This window comes from Syngnathus scovelli, chromosome 10 (assembly GCF_024217435.2).
Source record: "Syngnathus scovelli strain Florida chromosome 10, RoL_Ssco_1.2, whole genome shotgun sequence".
In the NCBI taxonomy this organism is placed as follows: domain Eukaryota; kingdom Metazoa; phylum Chordata; class Actinopteri; order Syngnathiformes; family Syngnathidae; genus Syngnathus; species Syngnathus scovelli.
In genome coordinates, this window is record NC_090856.1 from 1,364,256 (window position 1) to 1,380,001 (window position 15,746).

Genomic DNA, 15,746 nt, shown 5'->3' on the forward strand with positions numbered 1-15,746 from the left:
CCTTGCCTTGCTGTGTCATGCCGTGCCGTACCGTGCCGTGCCGTGCCAGCTTGTGCTTGTGCCTGCCCGTGCCTGTGCCGTGCCGAGCCTTGACGTGCCGTGCCGTGCCCGTGCCTGTGCTTCCGCCCGTGCCTGTGCCTGTGCCGTGCTCTGCCGTGCCTGTGCCTGTGCCTGTGCTTAAGCTTGTGCTTGTGCTTGTGCTTGTGCCTGTGCCCTCGCCGAGCCGTACAATACTGTGCCGAGCTTGTGCCTGTGCCTGTGCTTGTGCCTGCTTGCGGCTGCGCCACGCCTGTACTTGTGCCATTGCTTGAGCCTGCAAGCTTGTGCCTGTGCTTGTGCTTGTGCCAGCGCTTTGCCCGTGCTCGATCCTGTCTGTGCTTGTGCCTGTGCTTGTGCCTGTGCTTGTACCTGTGCCTGTGCCTGTGCTTGTGCTTGTGCTTGTGCTTGTGCTTGTGCTTATGCTTGTGCTTGTGCTTGTGCTTGTGCTTGTGCTTGTGCCTGTGCTTGTGCCTGTGCTTGTGCCTGTGCTTGTGCCTGTGCCTGTGCCTGTGCCTGTGCTTGTACCTGTGCCTGTGCTTGTGCCTGTGCTTGTGCTTGTGCTTGTGCTTGTGCTTGTGCTTGTGCTTGTGCCTGTGCCTGTGCCTGTGCCTGTGCCTGTGCCTGTGCCTGTGCTTGTGCCTTGCCTTGCCTTGTACTTGCCTTGCCTTGCCTTGCCTTGCCTTGCCTTGCCTTGCCTTGCCTTGCCTTGCCTTGCCTTGCCTTGCCTTGCCTTGCCATGCCATGCCATGCCATGCCATGCCATGCCATGCCATGCCATGCCATGCCATGCCATGCCATGCCATGCCATGCCATGCCATGCCATGCCATGCCTTGCCTTGCCTTGCCTTGCCTTGCCTTGCCTTGCCTTGCCTTGCCTTGCCTTGCCTTGCCTTGCCTTGCCTTGCCTTGCCTTGCCTTGCCTTGCCTTGCCTTGCCTTGCCTTGCCTTGCCTTGCCTTGCCTTGCCTTGCCTTGCCTTGCCTTGCCTTGCCTTGCCTTGTACTTGCCTTGCCTTGTACTTGCCTTGTACTTGCCTTGTACTTGCCTTGCCTTGTATTTGCCTTGTACTTGCCTTGCCTTGCCTTGTACTTGCCTTGCCTTGCCTTGCCTTGCCTTGCCTTACCATGCCTTGCCATGCCTTGCCTTGCCTTGCCTTGCCTTGCCTTGCCTTGCCTTGCCTTGCCTTGCCTTGCCTTGCCTTGCCTTGCCTTGCCTTGCCTTGCCTTGCCTTGCCTTGCCTTGCCTTGCCTTGCCTTGCCTTGCCTTGCCTTGCCTTGCCTTGCCTTGCCTTGCCTTGTACTTGCCTTGCCTTGCCTTGCCTTGCCTTGCCTTGCCTTGCCTTGCCTTGCCTTGCCTTGCCTTGCCTTGCCTTGCCTTGCCTTGCCTTGCCTTGCCTTGCCTTGTACTTGCCTTGCCTTGTACTTGCCTTGCCTTGTACTTGCCTTGCCTTGCCTTGCCTTGCCTTGCCTTGCCTTGTACTTGCCTCGCCTCGCCTCGCCTCGCCTCGCCTCGCCTCGCCTCGCCTCGCCTCGCCTCGCCTCGCCTCGCCTCGCCTCGCCTCGCCTTGTACTTGCCTTGTACTTGCCTTGTATTTTCCTTGTACTTGCCTTGCCTTGCCTTGTACTTGCCTTGTACTTGCCTTGCCTTGCCTTACCATGCCTTGCCATGCCTTGCCATGCCTTGCCTTGCCTTGCCTTGCCTTGCCTTGCCTTGCCTTGCCTTGCCTTGCCTTGCCTTGCCTTGCCTTGCCTTGCCTTGCCTTGCCTTGCCTTGCCTTACTTGCCTTGCCCTGCCCTTGCCCTGCCCTTGCCTTGCCTTGCCTTGCCTTGTACTTGCCTTGTACTTGCCTTGCCTTGCCTTGCCTTGCCTTGCCTTGCCTTGCCTTGCCTTGCCTTGCCTTGCCTTGCCTTGCCTTGCCTTGCCTTGCCTTGCCTTGCCTTGCCTTGCCTTGCCTTGCCTTGCCCTTGCCTTGCCTTGTACTTTCCTTGTACTTGCCTTGTACTTGCCTTGTACTTGTACTTGCCTTGCCTTGCCTTGCCTTGCCTTGCCTTGCCTTGCCTTGCCTTGCCTTGCCTTGCCTTGCCTTGCCTTGCCTTGCCTTGTACTTGCCTTGTACTTGCCTTGTACTTGCCTTGTACTTGCCTTGCCTTGTACTTGCCTTGTACTTGCCTTGCCTTGCCTTGTACTTGTACTTGCCTTGTACTTGTACTTGCCTTGTACTTGCCTTGCCTTGTACTTGCCTTGCCTTGTACTTGCCTTGTACTTGCCTTGTACTTGCCTTGCCTTGCCTTGCCTTGCTTCGTCTCGCCATGCTTTCGCCTTGTGCTTGCCTCGCCCTCCCTTGCGGTGCCTTGCCTGGCTTTTGCCTTGCCTTGCCTTGCCTTGCTGCGCCTTGCCTTGCTGTGTCATGCCGTGCCGTACCGTGCCGTGCCGTGCCAGCTTGTGCTTGTGCCTGCCCGTGCCTGTGCCGTGCCGAGCCTTGACGTGCCGTGCCGTGCCCGTGCCTGTGCTTCCGCCCGTGCCTGTGCCTGTGCCGTGCTCTGCCGTGCCTGTGCCTGTGCCTGTGCTTAAGCTTGTGCTTGTGCTTGTGCTTGTGCCTGTGCCCTCGCCGAGCCGTACAATACTGTGCCGAGCTTGTGCCTGTGCCTGTGCTTGTGCCTGCTTGCGGCTGCGCCACGCCTGTACTTGTGCCATTGCTTGAGCCTGCAAGCTTGTGCCTGTGCTTGTGCTTGTGCCAGCGCTTTGCCCGTGCTCGATCCTGTCTGTGCTTGTGCCTGTGCTTGTGCCTGTGCTTGTACCTGTGCCTGTGCCTGTGCTTGTGCTTGTGCTTGTGCTTGTGCTTGTGCTTGTGCTTGTGCTTGTGCTTGTGCCTGTGCTTGTGCCTGTGCTTGTGCCTGTGCCTGTGCCTGTGCCTGTGCCTGTGCCTGTGCCTGTGCCTGTGCCTGTGCTTGTGCTTGTGCTTGTCTTGTCTTGTCTTGTCTTGTCTTGTCTTGTCTTGTCTTGTCTTGTCTTGTCTTGTCTTGTCTTGTCTTGTCTTGTCTTGTCTTGTCTTGTCTTGTCTTGTCTTGTCTTGTCTTGTCTTGTCTTTGCCTTTGCCTTTGCCTTTGCCTTTGCCCTTGCCCTTGCCCTTGCCCTTGCCCTTGCCCTTGCCCTTGCCCTTGCCCTTGCCCTTGCCTTGCCTTGCCTTGCCTTGCCTTGCCTTGCCTTGCCTTGCCTTGCCTTGCCTTGCCTTGCCTTGCCTTGCCTTGCCTTGCCTTGCCTTGCCTTGCCTTGCCTTGCCTTGTACTCGCCTTGTACTCGCCTTGTACTCGCCTTGTACTCGCCTCGTACTCGCCTCGTACTCGCCTCGCCTCGCCTCGCCTTGTACTTGCTTTGTACTTGCCTTGCCTTGCCTTGCCTTGCCTTGCCTTGCCTTGCCTTGCCTTGCCTTGCCTTGCCTTGCCTTGCCTTGCCTTGCCTTGCCTTGCCTTGCCTTGCTTTGCCTTGCTTTGCCTTGCTTTTCCTTGCTTTGCCTTGCCTTGCCTTGCCTTGCCTTGCCTTGCCTTGCCTTGCCTTGCCTTGTACTCGCCTTGTACTCGCCTCGCTTTGCCTCGCTTTGCCTCGCCTCGCCTTGTACTTGCCTTGTACTTGCCTTGTACTTGCCTTGCCTTGCCTTGCCTTGCCTTGCCTTGCCTTGCCTTGCCTTGCCTTGCCTTGCCTTGCCTTGCCTTGCCTTGCCTTGCCTTGTACTCGCCTTGTACTCGCCTTGTACTTGCCTTGCCTTGTACTTGCCTTGTACTTGCCTTGTACTTGCCTTGTACTTGCCTTGTACTTGCCTTGTACTTGCCTTGCCTTGCCTTGTACTTGCCTTGCCTTGTACTTGCCTTGCCCAGCCTTGCCTTGCCTTGCCTAGCCCTGAGTAACTTTGCCTTGCCTGGCTCTGTCGTCTCGCCATGCTTTCGCCTTGTACTTGCCTCGCCGTCTCTTGCGGTGCCTTGCCTGGCTTTTGCCTTGCCTTGCCTTGCCTTGCTGCGCCATGCCTTGCTGTGTCATGCCGTGCCGTACCGTGCCGTGCCATGCCAGCTTGTGCTTGTGGCTGCCCGCGCCTGTGCCGTGCCGAGCCTTGACGTGCCGTGCCGTGCCCGTGCCTGTGCTTCCGCCCGTGCCAGTGCCGTGCTCTCCCGGGCCGTGCCTGTGCCTGTGCTCCAGCTTGTGCTTGGCTTGTGCTTGTGCCCGTGCCTGTGTCGAGCCGTACAATACTGTGCCGAACCTGGGCCTGTGCCTGTGCTTGTGCCTGCTTGTGCTCCGCCACGCCTGTACTTGTGCCACTGCTTGAGCCTGCGCATGCCTGTGCTTTGCGGGTGCCAGCGCTTTGCCCGTGCTCGATCCTGTCTGTGCTTGTGCCTGTGCTTGTACCTGTGCCTGTGCCTGTGCTTGTGCTTGTGCTTGTGCTTGTGCTTGTGCTTGTGCTTGTGCTTGTGCTTGTGCTTGTGCCTGTGCTTGTGCCTGTGCCTGTGCCTGTGCCTGTGCCTGTGCCTGTGCCTGTGCTTGTGCCTTGCCTTGCCTTGTACTTGCCTTGCCTTGCCTTGCCTTGCCTTGCCTTGCCTTGCCTTGCCTTGCCTTGCCTTGCCTTGCCTTGCCTTGCCTTGTACTTGCCTTGCCTTGTACTTGCCTTGCCTTGCCTTGCCTTGCCTTGCCTTGCCTTGTACTTGCCTTGCCTTGCCTTGTACTTGCCTTGTACTTGCCTTGCCTTGTATTTTCCTTGTACTTGCCTTGCCTTGCCTTGTACTTGCCTTGCCTTGCCTTGCCTTGCCTTGCCTTACCATGCCTTGCCATGCCTTGCCATGCCTTGCCTTGCCTTGCCTTGCCTTGCCTTGCCTTGCCTTGCCTTGCCTTGCCTTGCCTTGCCTTGCCTTGCCTTGCCTTGCCTTGCCTTGCCTTGCCTTGCCTTGCCTTGCCTTACTTGCCTTGCCCTTGCCTTGCCTTGCCTTGCCTTGCCTTGCCTTGCCTTGTACTTGCCTTGTACTTGCCTTGCCTTGCCTTGCCTTGCCTTGCCTTGTACTTGCCTTGCCTTGTACTTGCCTTGCCTTGTACTTGCCTTGCCTTGCCTTGCCTTGCCTTGCCTTGCCTTGCCTTGCCTTGCCTTGCCTTGCCTTGCCTTGCCTTGCTTTGTACTTGCCTTGCCTCGCCTCGCCTCGCCTCGCCTCGCCTCGCCTCGCCTCGCCTCGCCTCGCCTCACCTTGTACTTGCCTCGCCTCGCCTCGCCCTCGCCTTGTACTTGCCTTGTACTTGCCTTGTACTTGCCTTGTACTTGCTTTGCCTTGGCCTTGCCTTGCCTTGCCTTGTCCTTGCCTTGTACTTACCTTGCCTTGCCTTGTACTTGTACTTGTACTTGTACTTGCCTTGCCTTGCCTTGCCTTGCCTTGCCTTGCCTTGCCTTGCCTTGCCTTGCCTTGCCTTGCCTTGTACTTGCCTTGCCTTGCCTTGCCTTGCCTTGACTTGCCTTGACTTGACTTGACTTGACTTGACTTGACTTGACTTGACTTGACTTGACTTGACTTGACTTGACTTGACTTGACTTGGACTTGGACTTGGACTTGGACTTGGACTTGGACCTTGCCTTGTGCTGCCTTGCACTGCCTTGCGCTGCCCTGCGCTGCCCTGCGCTGCCTTGCGCTGCCCTGCGCTGCCCTGCGCTGCCCTGCGCTGCCTTGCGCTGCCCTGCGCTGCCTTGCGCTGCCTTGCGCTGCCTTGCGCTGCCCTGCGCTGCCCTGCGCTGCCCTGCGCTGCCTTGCGCTGCCTTGCGCTGCCTTGCGCTGCCTTGCGCTGCCTTGTCTTGTACTTGCCTTGGACTCGCCTTGGACTCGTCTCGTCTCGCCTCGCCTCGCCTTGTACTTGCCTTGACTTGTACTTGCGCTTGCGCTTGCGCTTGCCTTGCCTTGCCTTGCCTTGCCTTGCCTTGCCTTGCCTTGCCTTGACTTGACTTGACTTGACTTGACTTGACTTGACTTGACTTGACTCGACTTGACTTGACTTGACTTGACTTGACTTGACTTGACTTGACTTGGACTTGGACTTGGACTTGGACTTGGACCTTGCCTTGCGCTGCCCTGCGCTGCCCTGCGCTGCCTTGCGCTGCCCTGCGCTGCCCTGCGCTGCCCTGCGCTGCCTTGCGCTGCCCTGCGCTGCCTTGCGCTGCCCTGCGCTGCCCTGCGCTGCCCTGCGTTGCCCTGCGCTGCCTTGCGCTGCCTTGCGCTGCCTTGCGCTGCCTTGCGCTGCCTTGTCTTGTACTTGCCTTGGACTCGCCTTGGACTCGTCTCGCCTCGCCTCGCCTCGCCTTGTACTTGCCTTGACTTGTACTTGTACTTGCGCTTGCGCTTGCGCTTGCGCTTGCCTTGCCTTGCCTTGCCTTGCCTTGCCTTGCCTTGCCTTGCCTTGCCTTGCCTTGCCTTGACTTGACTTGACTTGACTTGACTTGACTTGACTTGACTTGGACTTGGACTTGGACTTGGACTTGGACTTGCCTTCAATTGACTTGACTTGTACTTGACTTGTACTTGCCTTGTACTTGCCTTGTACTTGCCTTGTACTTGCCTTGTACTTGACTTGACTTGACTTGACTTGACTTGACTTGACTTGACTTGACTTGGACTTGCAACAATGGGGACATGAACCGCTATCAAAGGCGTTCCCGAACACCACAGGGAAAGTTAAAAAGGAGAATAGAACGCATACACAACCAGGCAGGTAATAAAAAGAACCAAAAATAATGCTTACAGTGAAATGGGACTCACAAAGAGGGTCCTGTCCTCTGGTTGTCTCCTTTCCCGCGGGGGAATATAACAGTTGTGTGGGAACGACGCGTCACGCTTCTTGGGTCTCGGGTGGTGAGCCGTTTTGGAAAATAGATAAAAACTACTTTAAAGTATCCGTCATCGTCATGTTTTCACGCTCAGTCTCATCTCCATGAATCCCAGACCATTAGCCATTCTTCTCCTACATACAGTACATGTTGCATTACTTTTTTTTAATCAAATATTAAAATATATTTGAAATCTATAGTCAATCAACGTGAATGTGTCAAATCAGAGTCAGTGTTGTGAATTTAAATTAATGTTAAAAAATGTTTTCTTTATATTTACTGCCCGACACTGTTCTTCAAATTATGTTTTTTTTTTTTAACAAAACTAATAATTCAACAGTTTAACCATAATTCATAATACAGTTCATAAACTTCCCCTGGGGTCGAACCCTTGAAGTCAGGATTAGGTCGTAAAATTGGATCGTGCATTTTCAGAGTTGAATGTCTCGCAATATGATTTGGCTAATCAATAGTGACGCTTATTTTTAACCGCGTGGATCGTGTTAATATAGCAAAATTAATACTATCCTCTCCTTCTAAATTAAATGCAACTTCAACAATGGTATAGGAATCCCACATCCCGTCCACACATCCTTTTCTTAGGGCCGGAGGATTTACGGATGCTCCTTTAGAAATTAGAATAGAGTTTGAGGAAATGCGGCAGACTGGTGCTTTTCTTTCCACTGTCAACGGCGTGCAGCTCAGCGATCAAATACATGGATGAATTAAACAACCGTCTTGATTGAGTAACTTGAGCGACTGTGGTAAACTCGCATACCAAGACTGACCCCTGGCGCTAGAACACATGCAATGTTGCGGGTGTTATGCGGCCTGCCGACCTCATCACCGCGGACCGAGTAGACTTCGAAACTCATTCAGTCTCAAGCTGCTGTGCGAAACGCAAGCAAGCGCTGCAAGTGGAGAAACACGCAACTATATCTATTTTTGCCCACTTCAAATGACCTTAATGCCAAAACTACGTGGTGAAGATACCTCGACAAAAGTGAATTCTTTTGACTTTTAGGCAACTGCTTAAACTTGGAATACTTTTTTTTTCTTTTCTGCAAACAAGGACGGCCAGGATTTTTGGCTCCCAGCGGTCCTCAGGTAGGCGATTACACTAAAAAGGTGACAATTGTCATTTTGAAAGCTAATGATGTGATACTTGATATATACACCTAGATGTTTCCTAGATGCAGTGAAAGCCTCATAAAATAAATACTTAAGTGATATGACGTGAATGCCATTCTTAGAGCAATTAATTTACTATCAACGAGAACTAGACGATTCAACTTTTTTGAATTGTTTTCTGTGACAATGAAAACAGAAATACTCAAGTTACCGGATATTATTATATACGTTTCTTTAGTAAGTCTCAAGATTTGACATGCCTTTTGGCATCCTAAATCTATTCAGACTGAGACAAAATAACCTTGGGCTCAGAGGACTGTTGATAGTTGAACACCTGCAAATAAGCACAACACACACACACATATATATATATATATTATATTATATCGTCACAGTCGTAGCTCACAAGAGGAAGGGGCTTAACTTTCTGTTTTTGACAGATGGGAGATATGTGATCATATGAGTGGAATTCCATTAGTGGCAACAAATGTCAGTTTCTGTTGTCGTGGCTAAACCTGGTCGGCGTCCGACCTGACCTCATCACGTAACATATATATATATGTCACTCAACAATCGCTGGAGTCAGTGTTATCATTGTGATGACTCTCATTCCGCACAAATACTTAATGATTTACAGTCGTCGTGGAATTTGGTGCAATGAGTCAAATAGGCGTCCCCGTTGGGAAAATAAGATGAATGTGCTTTGGTTACGTAGCATAACAAGGGACACAATGTAGCATCCCATCACTGGTTCTTATTTAAATATTATATTTGCCCAAAAACAATGAGTGATGACAAGAAACCACTTTGCACAACCTGCTTGCACCTGCATTTCTTTCTTTGTGTCTCTTTGGTATGGCGACATGACACACAGAGGAGCTGTTGTTCGCTACTCCCAAGACAGTTCCCAATTTTCTTTTTTTCCCTTTTTTGAACTCTGACTCCATGACAACAGTGTTCCTGTGAGAAGCCCCGACTTTTGCCCCTCCTGCTCCCCAAACAATGGCAGGCAGTAAGCACAGGAGGGGAATGTTGGACGTACACAGAGGAATGATAGGAGGGTGTCTGGGATGGAGGGAGGCTCTGAGGCGAGACCTCCTCTGTCCCATAGAGAAGGAAGAATTACGGCCGTGTAGACCCTGAACATGAATTCAGGCGCTTGTCTTAACAGTGGCAGACATGACTTAGTTTTTTACACTAACCCGAATACTGCAAGTGTTTCTCCTGCAGCCTATTTTGGCTGAGATTCCATTGAGCAAATTGGAGAGTTACATTTCAGAAGTTTCTCCCCGGCGTCAAAGAATGGCTATTGTTCACTTGGGGCCTTGCCCCCTCGTAAGAGTTTTAGCAGAAGAAAAACGAAATGAGTTGAGGGCGGAACGTGACGTCTTCAAGGCCCGGACATTGCGGGGGCAGCAGAAAGACTCCAACTGCCCGCGATGACTCAAAAAATGGAAGTATTGTTTGGCTGAGCTCCCCGTTTGCCCTGGTACAGACATCTCCACGCTGGTTCCGATTTGACTCCTTCAAAGCTGAGGTCATTCCACTCATTTTTTTTCCCTGATCATGAGAAAAAGCAGGTCTGAACTAGTTTGTGATAAGATTGTAAAAACCTTTTTCTGCCCCCAATAAAACAACATTTACAACGGCAATAAGATGAGATAGAGAATATGTCCTCAATTTGTGTGCATTTATTTTGGAGGATTTACTTTGGCCAAAAAAAAAAAAAGTAGACTGAGAAATGTGCTGACCTTAATGCTGTTGGCAATAATATTGCAGAAGTTGAAGCGGGAGCTTGAGATTTCTTTCTTGTTCAGTGTATCAGTAATTCATGATTTATTTATTTTTTTATTTATATATATTTTTTAAATATTTTTAAAATATTTTTTAAAATATTTTTTTATAATCAAAGTGAGCCATTTGATTTCTGTTGGGGTTCCAACAATTATTTACTCATTTGCGTTACTGCCTCATTACGAAGGACAGTCCCGCCCATCTGGTCCATATCAACCGTGAAGTCATATCAGTGCTCTGCTCTTTGACACTCACATTTGAATTTGCTCTCAGTGCTTGTTTCATCTCTTTTCCTTTGTAGAGATGTTTGACAAACAGCCCTACGACAGTCCACCTGTGTACACCCCACCGTCCAATAATGGCTTTGGAGCAGCGGGCAGCTTCCACGCACCTCTGAGTGATTACAACGCTTACCCTCCGGCGCCGGGATCGTACTACATCGAGGACAAGCCGCAGCACTTCTACAAATGGGTGTCGCCTCCGGGGATCGTGAAGGCCATGATGGCTGTGGTCATCGTGCTGTGTTTGGCCATCTTCGCCTGCGTGGCCTCCACTCTCATGTGGGACATGCAGTACGCGAACGGGATGGGAATGGGTTACGGCTACGGATCCGGTTACGGCGCCGGATACGGCGGCGGCAGCTACGGCTCAGGATACGGTAGCTACGGAAATTACGGCAACTACCAGGGCTCCTACATTTCCCCCTACTCGGCCAAAACGGCAATGATCGCTATGGCGGCTATCAACTTCATAGGGGCGCTGGGTTTCTTCATCGCCAGTTTCTCTAAAGCCAGCGCCATGCGCAGCAGAAAGTACTTTCTGATCCTTCTGATTGCCAGTATCATCATGGCTGTGCTGCAGGTAAGAACGAGTCACACTAAAAGAAAAGAACAAACAAAAATAAGATCAGAACAAGGACTGGACACGCAGTGGCCACCATATGGCCTTGAGTGTTGCAATTAAGCTGTTAATGATTCACTTGACCTCACGTTAGTATTTAGTCGGTTGAACAATAGCAGCAATACGGAAATATTCTCCAAAACACCGCACCTTCTTTTTAAATACAAGCCAGCAAAACATGTTCTAAGTACTTTTATTGTCATTGTAACATTTTCAAGTAAGGTTGCAGCTTTGATTTAGGAATGAATCTGACTTGCACAGCAAAAGGAAGAAACGCACACTTCCTGTTTCCGTTTGAGGTTTCTTTAGCCAAAGTTCCATTGTTTACATTTTATATACGAATAAGAGTTTCGTATAGACAACACCTTGATAAAAGCGACTTAAGTCTCATCAACATCAAATCACGTTTTCTATGTTACAGGGCATCATAAACATTGTTTATATAGTTGGCGTGAACCCCATGGCCCAGGGAACATCCAATGTGATTTACAACCCCATGCTCATGATGTGCCAGAGCCTCTACCAGACGGGCTATTCGCAAATGGGGGGAGTGGGAGGCTTCCCCATATACAACCAGTACCTCTACCATTACTGCTTTGTGGACCCTCAAGAGGTTTGTAGGATTATTTTCTTTATTGCAGACTGGATTTATCTTTTCTGTTTATCTATTAGACAGACACGCACAGTATGTATTTGTTACACTTATTCCAGGTCAAACAGTTTTTGTGGGACATCTTCTTTGAAAAAAAAAATATGATTTAACTCCTATGTCCCTGATATCCTCATTTTTTTCAATTTTATTTTTATTTTTTTGTCGTTAATTTCTGATTTCCTGATTTTTATTTTTTATTTTTTTCAGGGAGTCGCAATGGTGTGCGGATTCCTGATGGTGATCGCCCTGGCCGTCGCCGCGTTCTTTGCACATAAAACCAGAGGCAAGATCTGGCGCTACGGCAAAAATAACATCTTCTGGGTTGAGCCTCTGGTTGGCGGCAAGGCATCGGAAGGCAGAAATGTCGAGGACTGGGTGAGCCATGAGAGCTCCGTGCTCACCGTTGTGTCACACTGCTCTGACGAATGCAAATCATATTTGACTTTATGTGACCCAGAGTTCTTAACTTTTCAATCTGTATTCAAGGCGGCGGGGTCAGGGATTTTAATCCAGCCAGGCTGAAATAATCCGTGACTTGTTTTGTTCTGACGAGGAGATGAAGTGAAAAAAAATGAATGACATATGCTCCCCAATATGAACCCAGACTGTTTAGCTTTGTGCCACGTGGTGGATTATTCTCCTCTTAGTTTTGCAATGCAAATTGAGTAAGTAGGTATCTCATGATTTATGTCATTATTTATTCGCAATAAATGGAGATGCAGAACACGACGAATGAAGCTCGGGTTTGCACCATAAATTGTTGTTAATCACACTCCCAGTGCTTCCTCTGATGAGTGACTTTGTTCACCCTTGGGGCTGTGAATGTTTGTTCACGGTCTACTACCTGGTTTCACTCAGATTAATCATTAGCTACCTGAGAAGATACCAAGCAAGCAGATGGTTTCTACAGAGCTTTAAAAACAACACTCCTACGAGAGAGAGACTCATAGCTGAAACAGGGATTGATCATTGACTTGATATGGCATGATTCAAATTTCAATTTGCCACTCCTCAGGACTCAAATTCTCGCCACAGCACATTTTAAATGATCTTCTAGTGCGCTGTGTCATTTCTCGATGTGTCACTGTATCTTCTTTGGTGGTCATTATTGCGCCACGTGTCACCACGCGGTGAGTCATCGGGCTGGCTTTGACACTGGAGCAGCTCGCCGAGGATGACCTCACACACACACTGGCCTCATTCTGCTCAGCTTGGGCTCCATTGTCTTTAATTGATGAGCTCATTAGTGGTGTCAGTGTGCAGCTAATAACAACAGCGGCGATATTGCTTACTTGGCCATATCCAGATGCCACAGCTTCTACTATTCATGCTCTTGTTTACTTCTGCTCAGTCAGAGGGCATTTTTGAGATTTTTGCCTGAGCTGTGCCCTTCAAATAGAAATCCCACGCAGCTGCAAGGCAGGAAGCTGTACTCTGATTATTATTTTGGGGGGGCTGGGCCGATGGCTGTCTTGGGGAAATGTACAATATTTGAAATAACATGTTTTTATAAGCGTTGGACTTAAGCAAAAAAAAAATTCTGACATCCATTACCGTCGGAGTGCTCTCTTAAATGTTCATTACATCAATGTTATTATCCTGTATGTGTTATTATAATTGCCACTAGATGTTCCAAGCAGGATGTGAGTACAGAAAGGAACCTAGCTTTACAGTCTTTGTGATGTTTATGTTGTTGCGTGTGTTTTTTCCTTCCTGCGCAGGTGAACAATGTGGAGGAAAACCGCAGCGTTCAAGACGCCCCGACCCTTCTGGTGTCCGAGAAAGGAGGTGGTCCGCTCAACGCTTCGGCAAACAGTGTCATCTCCTACACCCCGGCCAAACTGGACGGCAGCTCTTTCGATGGAGACGCCTACGACAACAATGAGTGGGTCCATTGCGCAAGCTCAAACATGTGACTAGTTATGAATAAAAACGTATCGCCCTACCCGAGAATGAGCTGTGCAGAGCTCTGACCTTTGAGCCAGTGTGAGATTATCTTCCCCCTTGTTTTCCGCCCATGTTTATTGATTTTCCTTTTTTTCCAAGTACAGCGTACATACGTCAAATACGTATTGACATCGTAATGCTGACAAACAAGCCACGATCGTTGTAAGCTTTTAACAGTTGTGTCTTTGTGTTGTTGATGTTGCTCCTCTGCTGGTTTGGATTCTTTTTCAAATTGAAGCCCCACAAAATTAGCCATGCTTGGTTTAAAAAAAAAAAATCAGTGAATCAATTTTATTTTAATTTACTTGACTCGATCAGACACTTACATTTTGTGGATTTCCAGCGCAATCTGACCTGCGTTGAGTGCCTTTATTACGATTTATTCAGTTTTCCTTTTCTGTCTTTGTGGTCAGATACTCTGAACGGACAATCTCACGGCCATCAGAGGCTTTTTCCCACGGTGGGAGAACCAGCTCCAGTCCTTCAGAGGAGACGGGCAGAGGCCGCAAACCCTCGGCTAACCGGGCCAAGCGACGCAGACGTATCCCCGACATGGACGAGTCTCAGTACGAGACGGAGTACACCACGGGAGCCGAGACGGGCAACGAGCTGGATATGGAAGAGTGGGAGAGGTGAGACGTAAATCACACGCTCGGGATTAGAGATGTGCAAACATCATGTAGATTACACATTTTGCTGTTCTCTCCAGACTAGTCCTTAATTCTACGGGTTGAATAAATGACTGTTGGATTAGAAAAGAAAAGTCTGTTTACGACACACTTAAGCCAAAGTATTTGTTTGGAGAGGAACAGATGGATATAGATGACTATTTTTTATTTTCACTGGCACAAGTAAAAAAAAAACAAAAAAAAAGCTGCACTGTATGTTTGTTTGAGGATTAGTTAATCTTGTGCGGCATGCCGTTATATTCACGCATGAGGGAACTCGGCCAAAGGTACAAAGCAGTTCACTTTATTGTTTGCATAGACCTCAAATAGATATTCCAGAAAGTCACACACAAACCTTTTTTTCAAAGCCACCACAACTTGATCCTTTTGGTCTTCCCTCCCAGCATGTACCCCGAGATCACATCCGATGAACAACGTCACAGCTATAAATCCGAGTTTGACGCCGACCTAAGAGTGTACAAGCGCATGTGTGCCGACATGGACGACATCAACGATCAGCTTAACAAACTTAGCAGGGAGTTGGACACACTCGATGACACCTCTGTTAAATATCAGGTAAGAGAGAAAATCTGATAATAATAGATCATATAATATATTATATTGGTTGGATGAAATGTCACACAAAGCAGACTAAACCAAATGTACTAAACCGAGTCATTGTAACAGTTTGATGTCAAAATGAATTCCTAATGGTAACAAATGACACACCACGAATGTAACACAATTATTTTTTACTTCCTCAGGGTGTAGCAGAGGAATATAATCATCTGAAAGATTATAAGAGGGTAAGAATGTGCTTTTAATGTTACAGTGTGGAGAGAGATTTTGCATATCGTTGTCGTCGGGCAGAATCCTCCAAAATCATCACCTTGTTGTTACTTTTCAGACACCAGAGTACCAGTCTAAGAAGAAAGAATGTCGCAGTCTGAGACACAAATTGTTCCACATCAAGCGCATGGTGAAGAACTACGACAAGAGCCACTCATAGACTTAGGCCATCTTGACAACGCTCTGCAAACACTCCAAAATGCTTCGCTCACTCTCGGCTACGCTTGGACCACAGTTACGTACTGGCTTACTGGGAAAGACACTGACACTGTTCTCTGAAGAACACAGAAGAAGAACACACTTGCACACAGGGAACATTTTGGATGTTGTAATGATGTCATTATACTCTACAATATGATTTCGATATGTTTTTATCTTCATTTATGCGAGGCAACATACCCAAGTAGACAAATGACTCTTTAGTTGCCCATCGTTAATTAGGAAATACACAACATTATTGAGTAGAATATGTCACCTTTTAACCTTCATTAGGGTAATAATATTTGTAATTTTTTTCTAATTAAACTCCATGCTGAATACCAGCGTCAGTGAGACCAAAAAAGTGCACCACTTGTACTGTAAATAATTTCAACATCTGTTTATTCTCCATGAATAGTTTAGTGGTGATTTGTGTTTTTATTCTCTGTGGGAGTCAAAGGAACAATTCTACAGTAATTAAATATTGTCTATTTGGTTCTTGATTTCATCTTTGTATTGGAGCCACTCGTTCTTAAATAGGTAGTCATTTGAAATATTCCCCTGCCAATTTGTGAAAAGAACAATGTCTGACTGATACCTATGCAAATATTTGTATGAAGTTCCTTCAATGGCAATGAAAACGATTACGTTTGGTATTGTATGGATCAACTTAATGCATAATGTTACAATCAATTGTATATTTTTTAAATTGTATTTTTTTTTTAAAT

At 48.6% G+C, this 15,746-nt stretch overlaps 1 protein-coding gene across 2 annotated transcripts; it reads left to right on the forward strand.

The window, feature by feature from the left end:
• The first annotated feature begins 7,201 nt into the window (after positions 1 to 7,201).
• si:ch73-61d6.3 (occludin) lies at positions 7,202 to 15,721 on the forward strand. Of its 2 annotated transcripts, none has more exons than XM_049717525.2 (9): positions 7,202 to 8,007; positions 10,106 to 10,665; positions 11,126 to 11,317; positions 11,564 to 11,731; positions 13,078 to 13,241; positions 13,717 to 13,935; positions 14,376 to 14,547; positions 14,736 to 14,777; positions 14,879 to 15,721. In XM_049717525.2, the coding sequence occupies exons 2-9, from the start codon at positions 10,108 to 10,110 to the stop codon at positions 14,978 to 14,980; spliced, it is 1,617 nt and encodes a 538-aa protein (XP_049573482.1). In that variant the 5' UTR covers positions 7,202 to 8,007; positions 10,106 to 10,107; the 3' UTR covers positions 14,981 to 15,721. The 2 variants fall into 2 exon arrangements, with proteins under 2 accessions (XP_049573482.1, XP_049573473.1); XM_049717516.2 differs by having other exon boundaries at positions 7,467 to 7,986.
• The last annotated feature ends 25 nt before the right edge of the window (positions 15,722 to 15,746 follow it).

Excerpts from the sequence above, each read along its gene's own strand:
- si:ch73-61d6.3 (XM_049717525.2), top strand. The coding sequence starts at position 10,108 with ATGTTTGACAAACAGCCCTACGACAGTCCACCTGTGTACACCCCACCG. Across the intron at positions 13,936-14,375 it reads GATATGGAAGAGTGGGAGAG|CATGTACCCCGAGATCACAT; the intron begins GTGAGACGTAAA and ends CTTCCCTCCCAG. Across the intron at positions 14,548-14,735 it reads ACACCTCTGTTAAATATCAG|GGTGTAGCAGAGGAATATAA; the intron begins GTAAGAGAGAAA and ends TTACTTCCTCAG.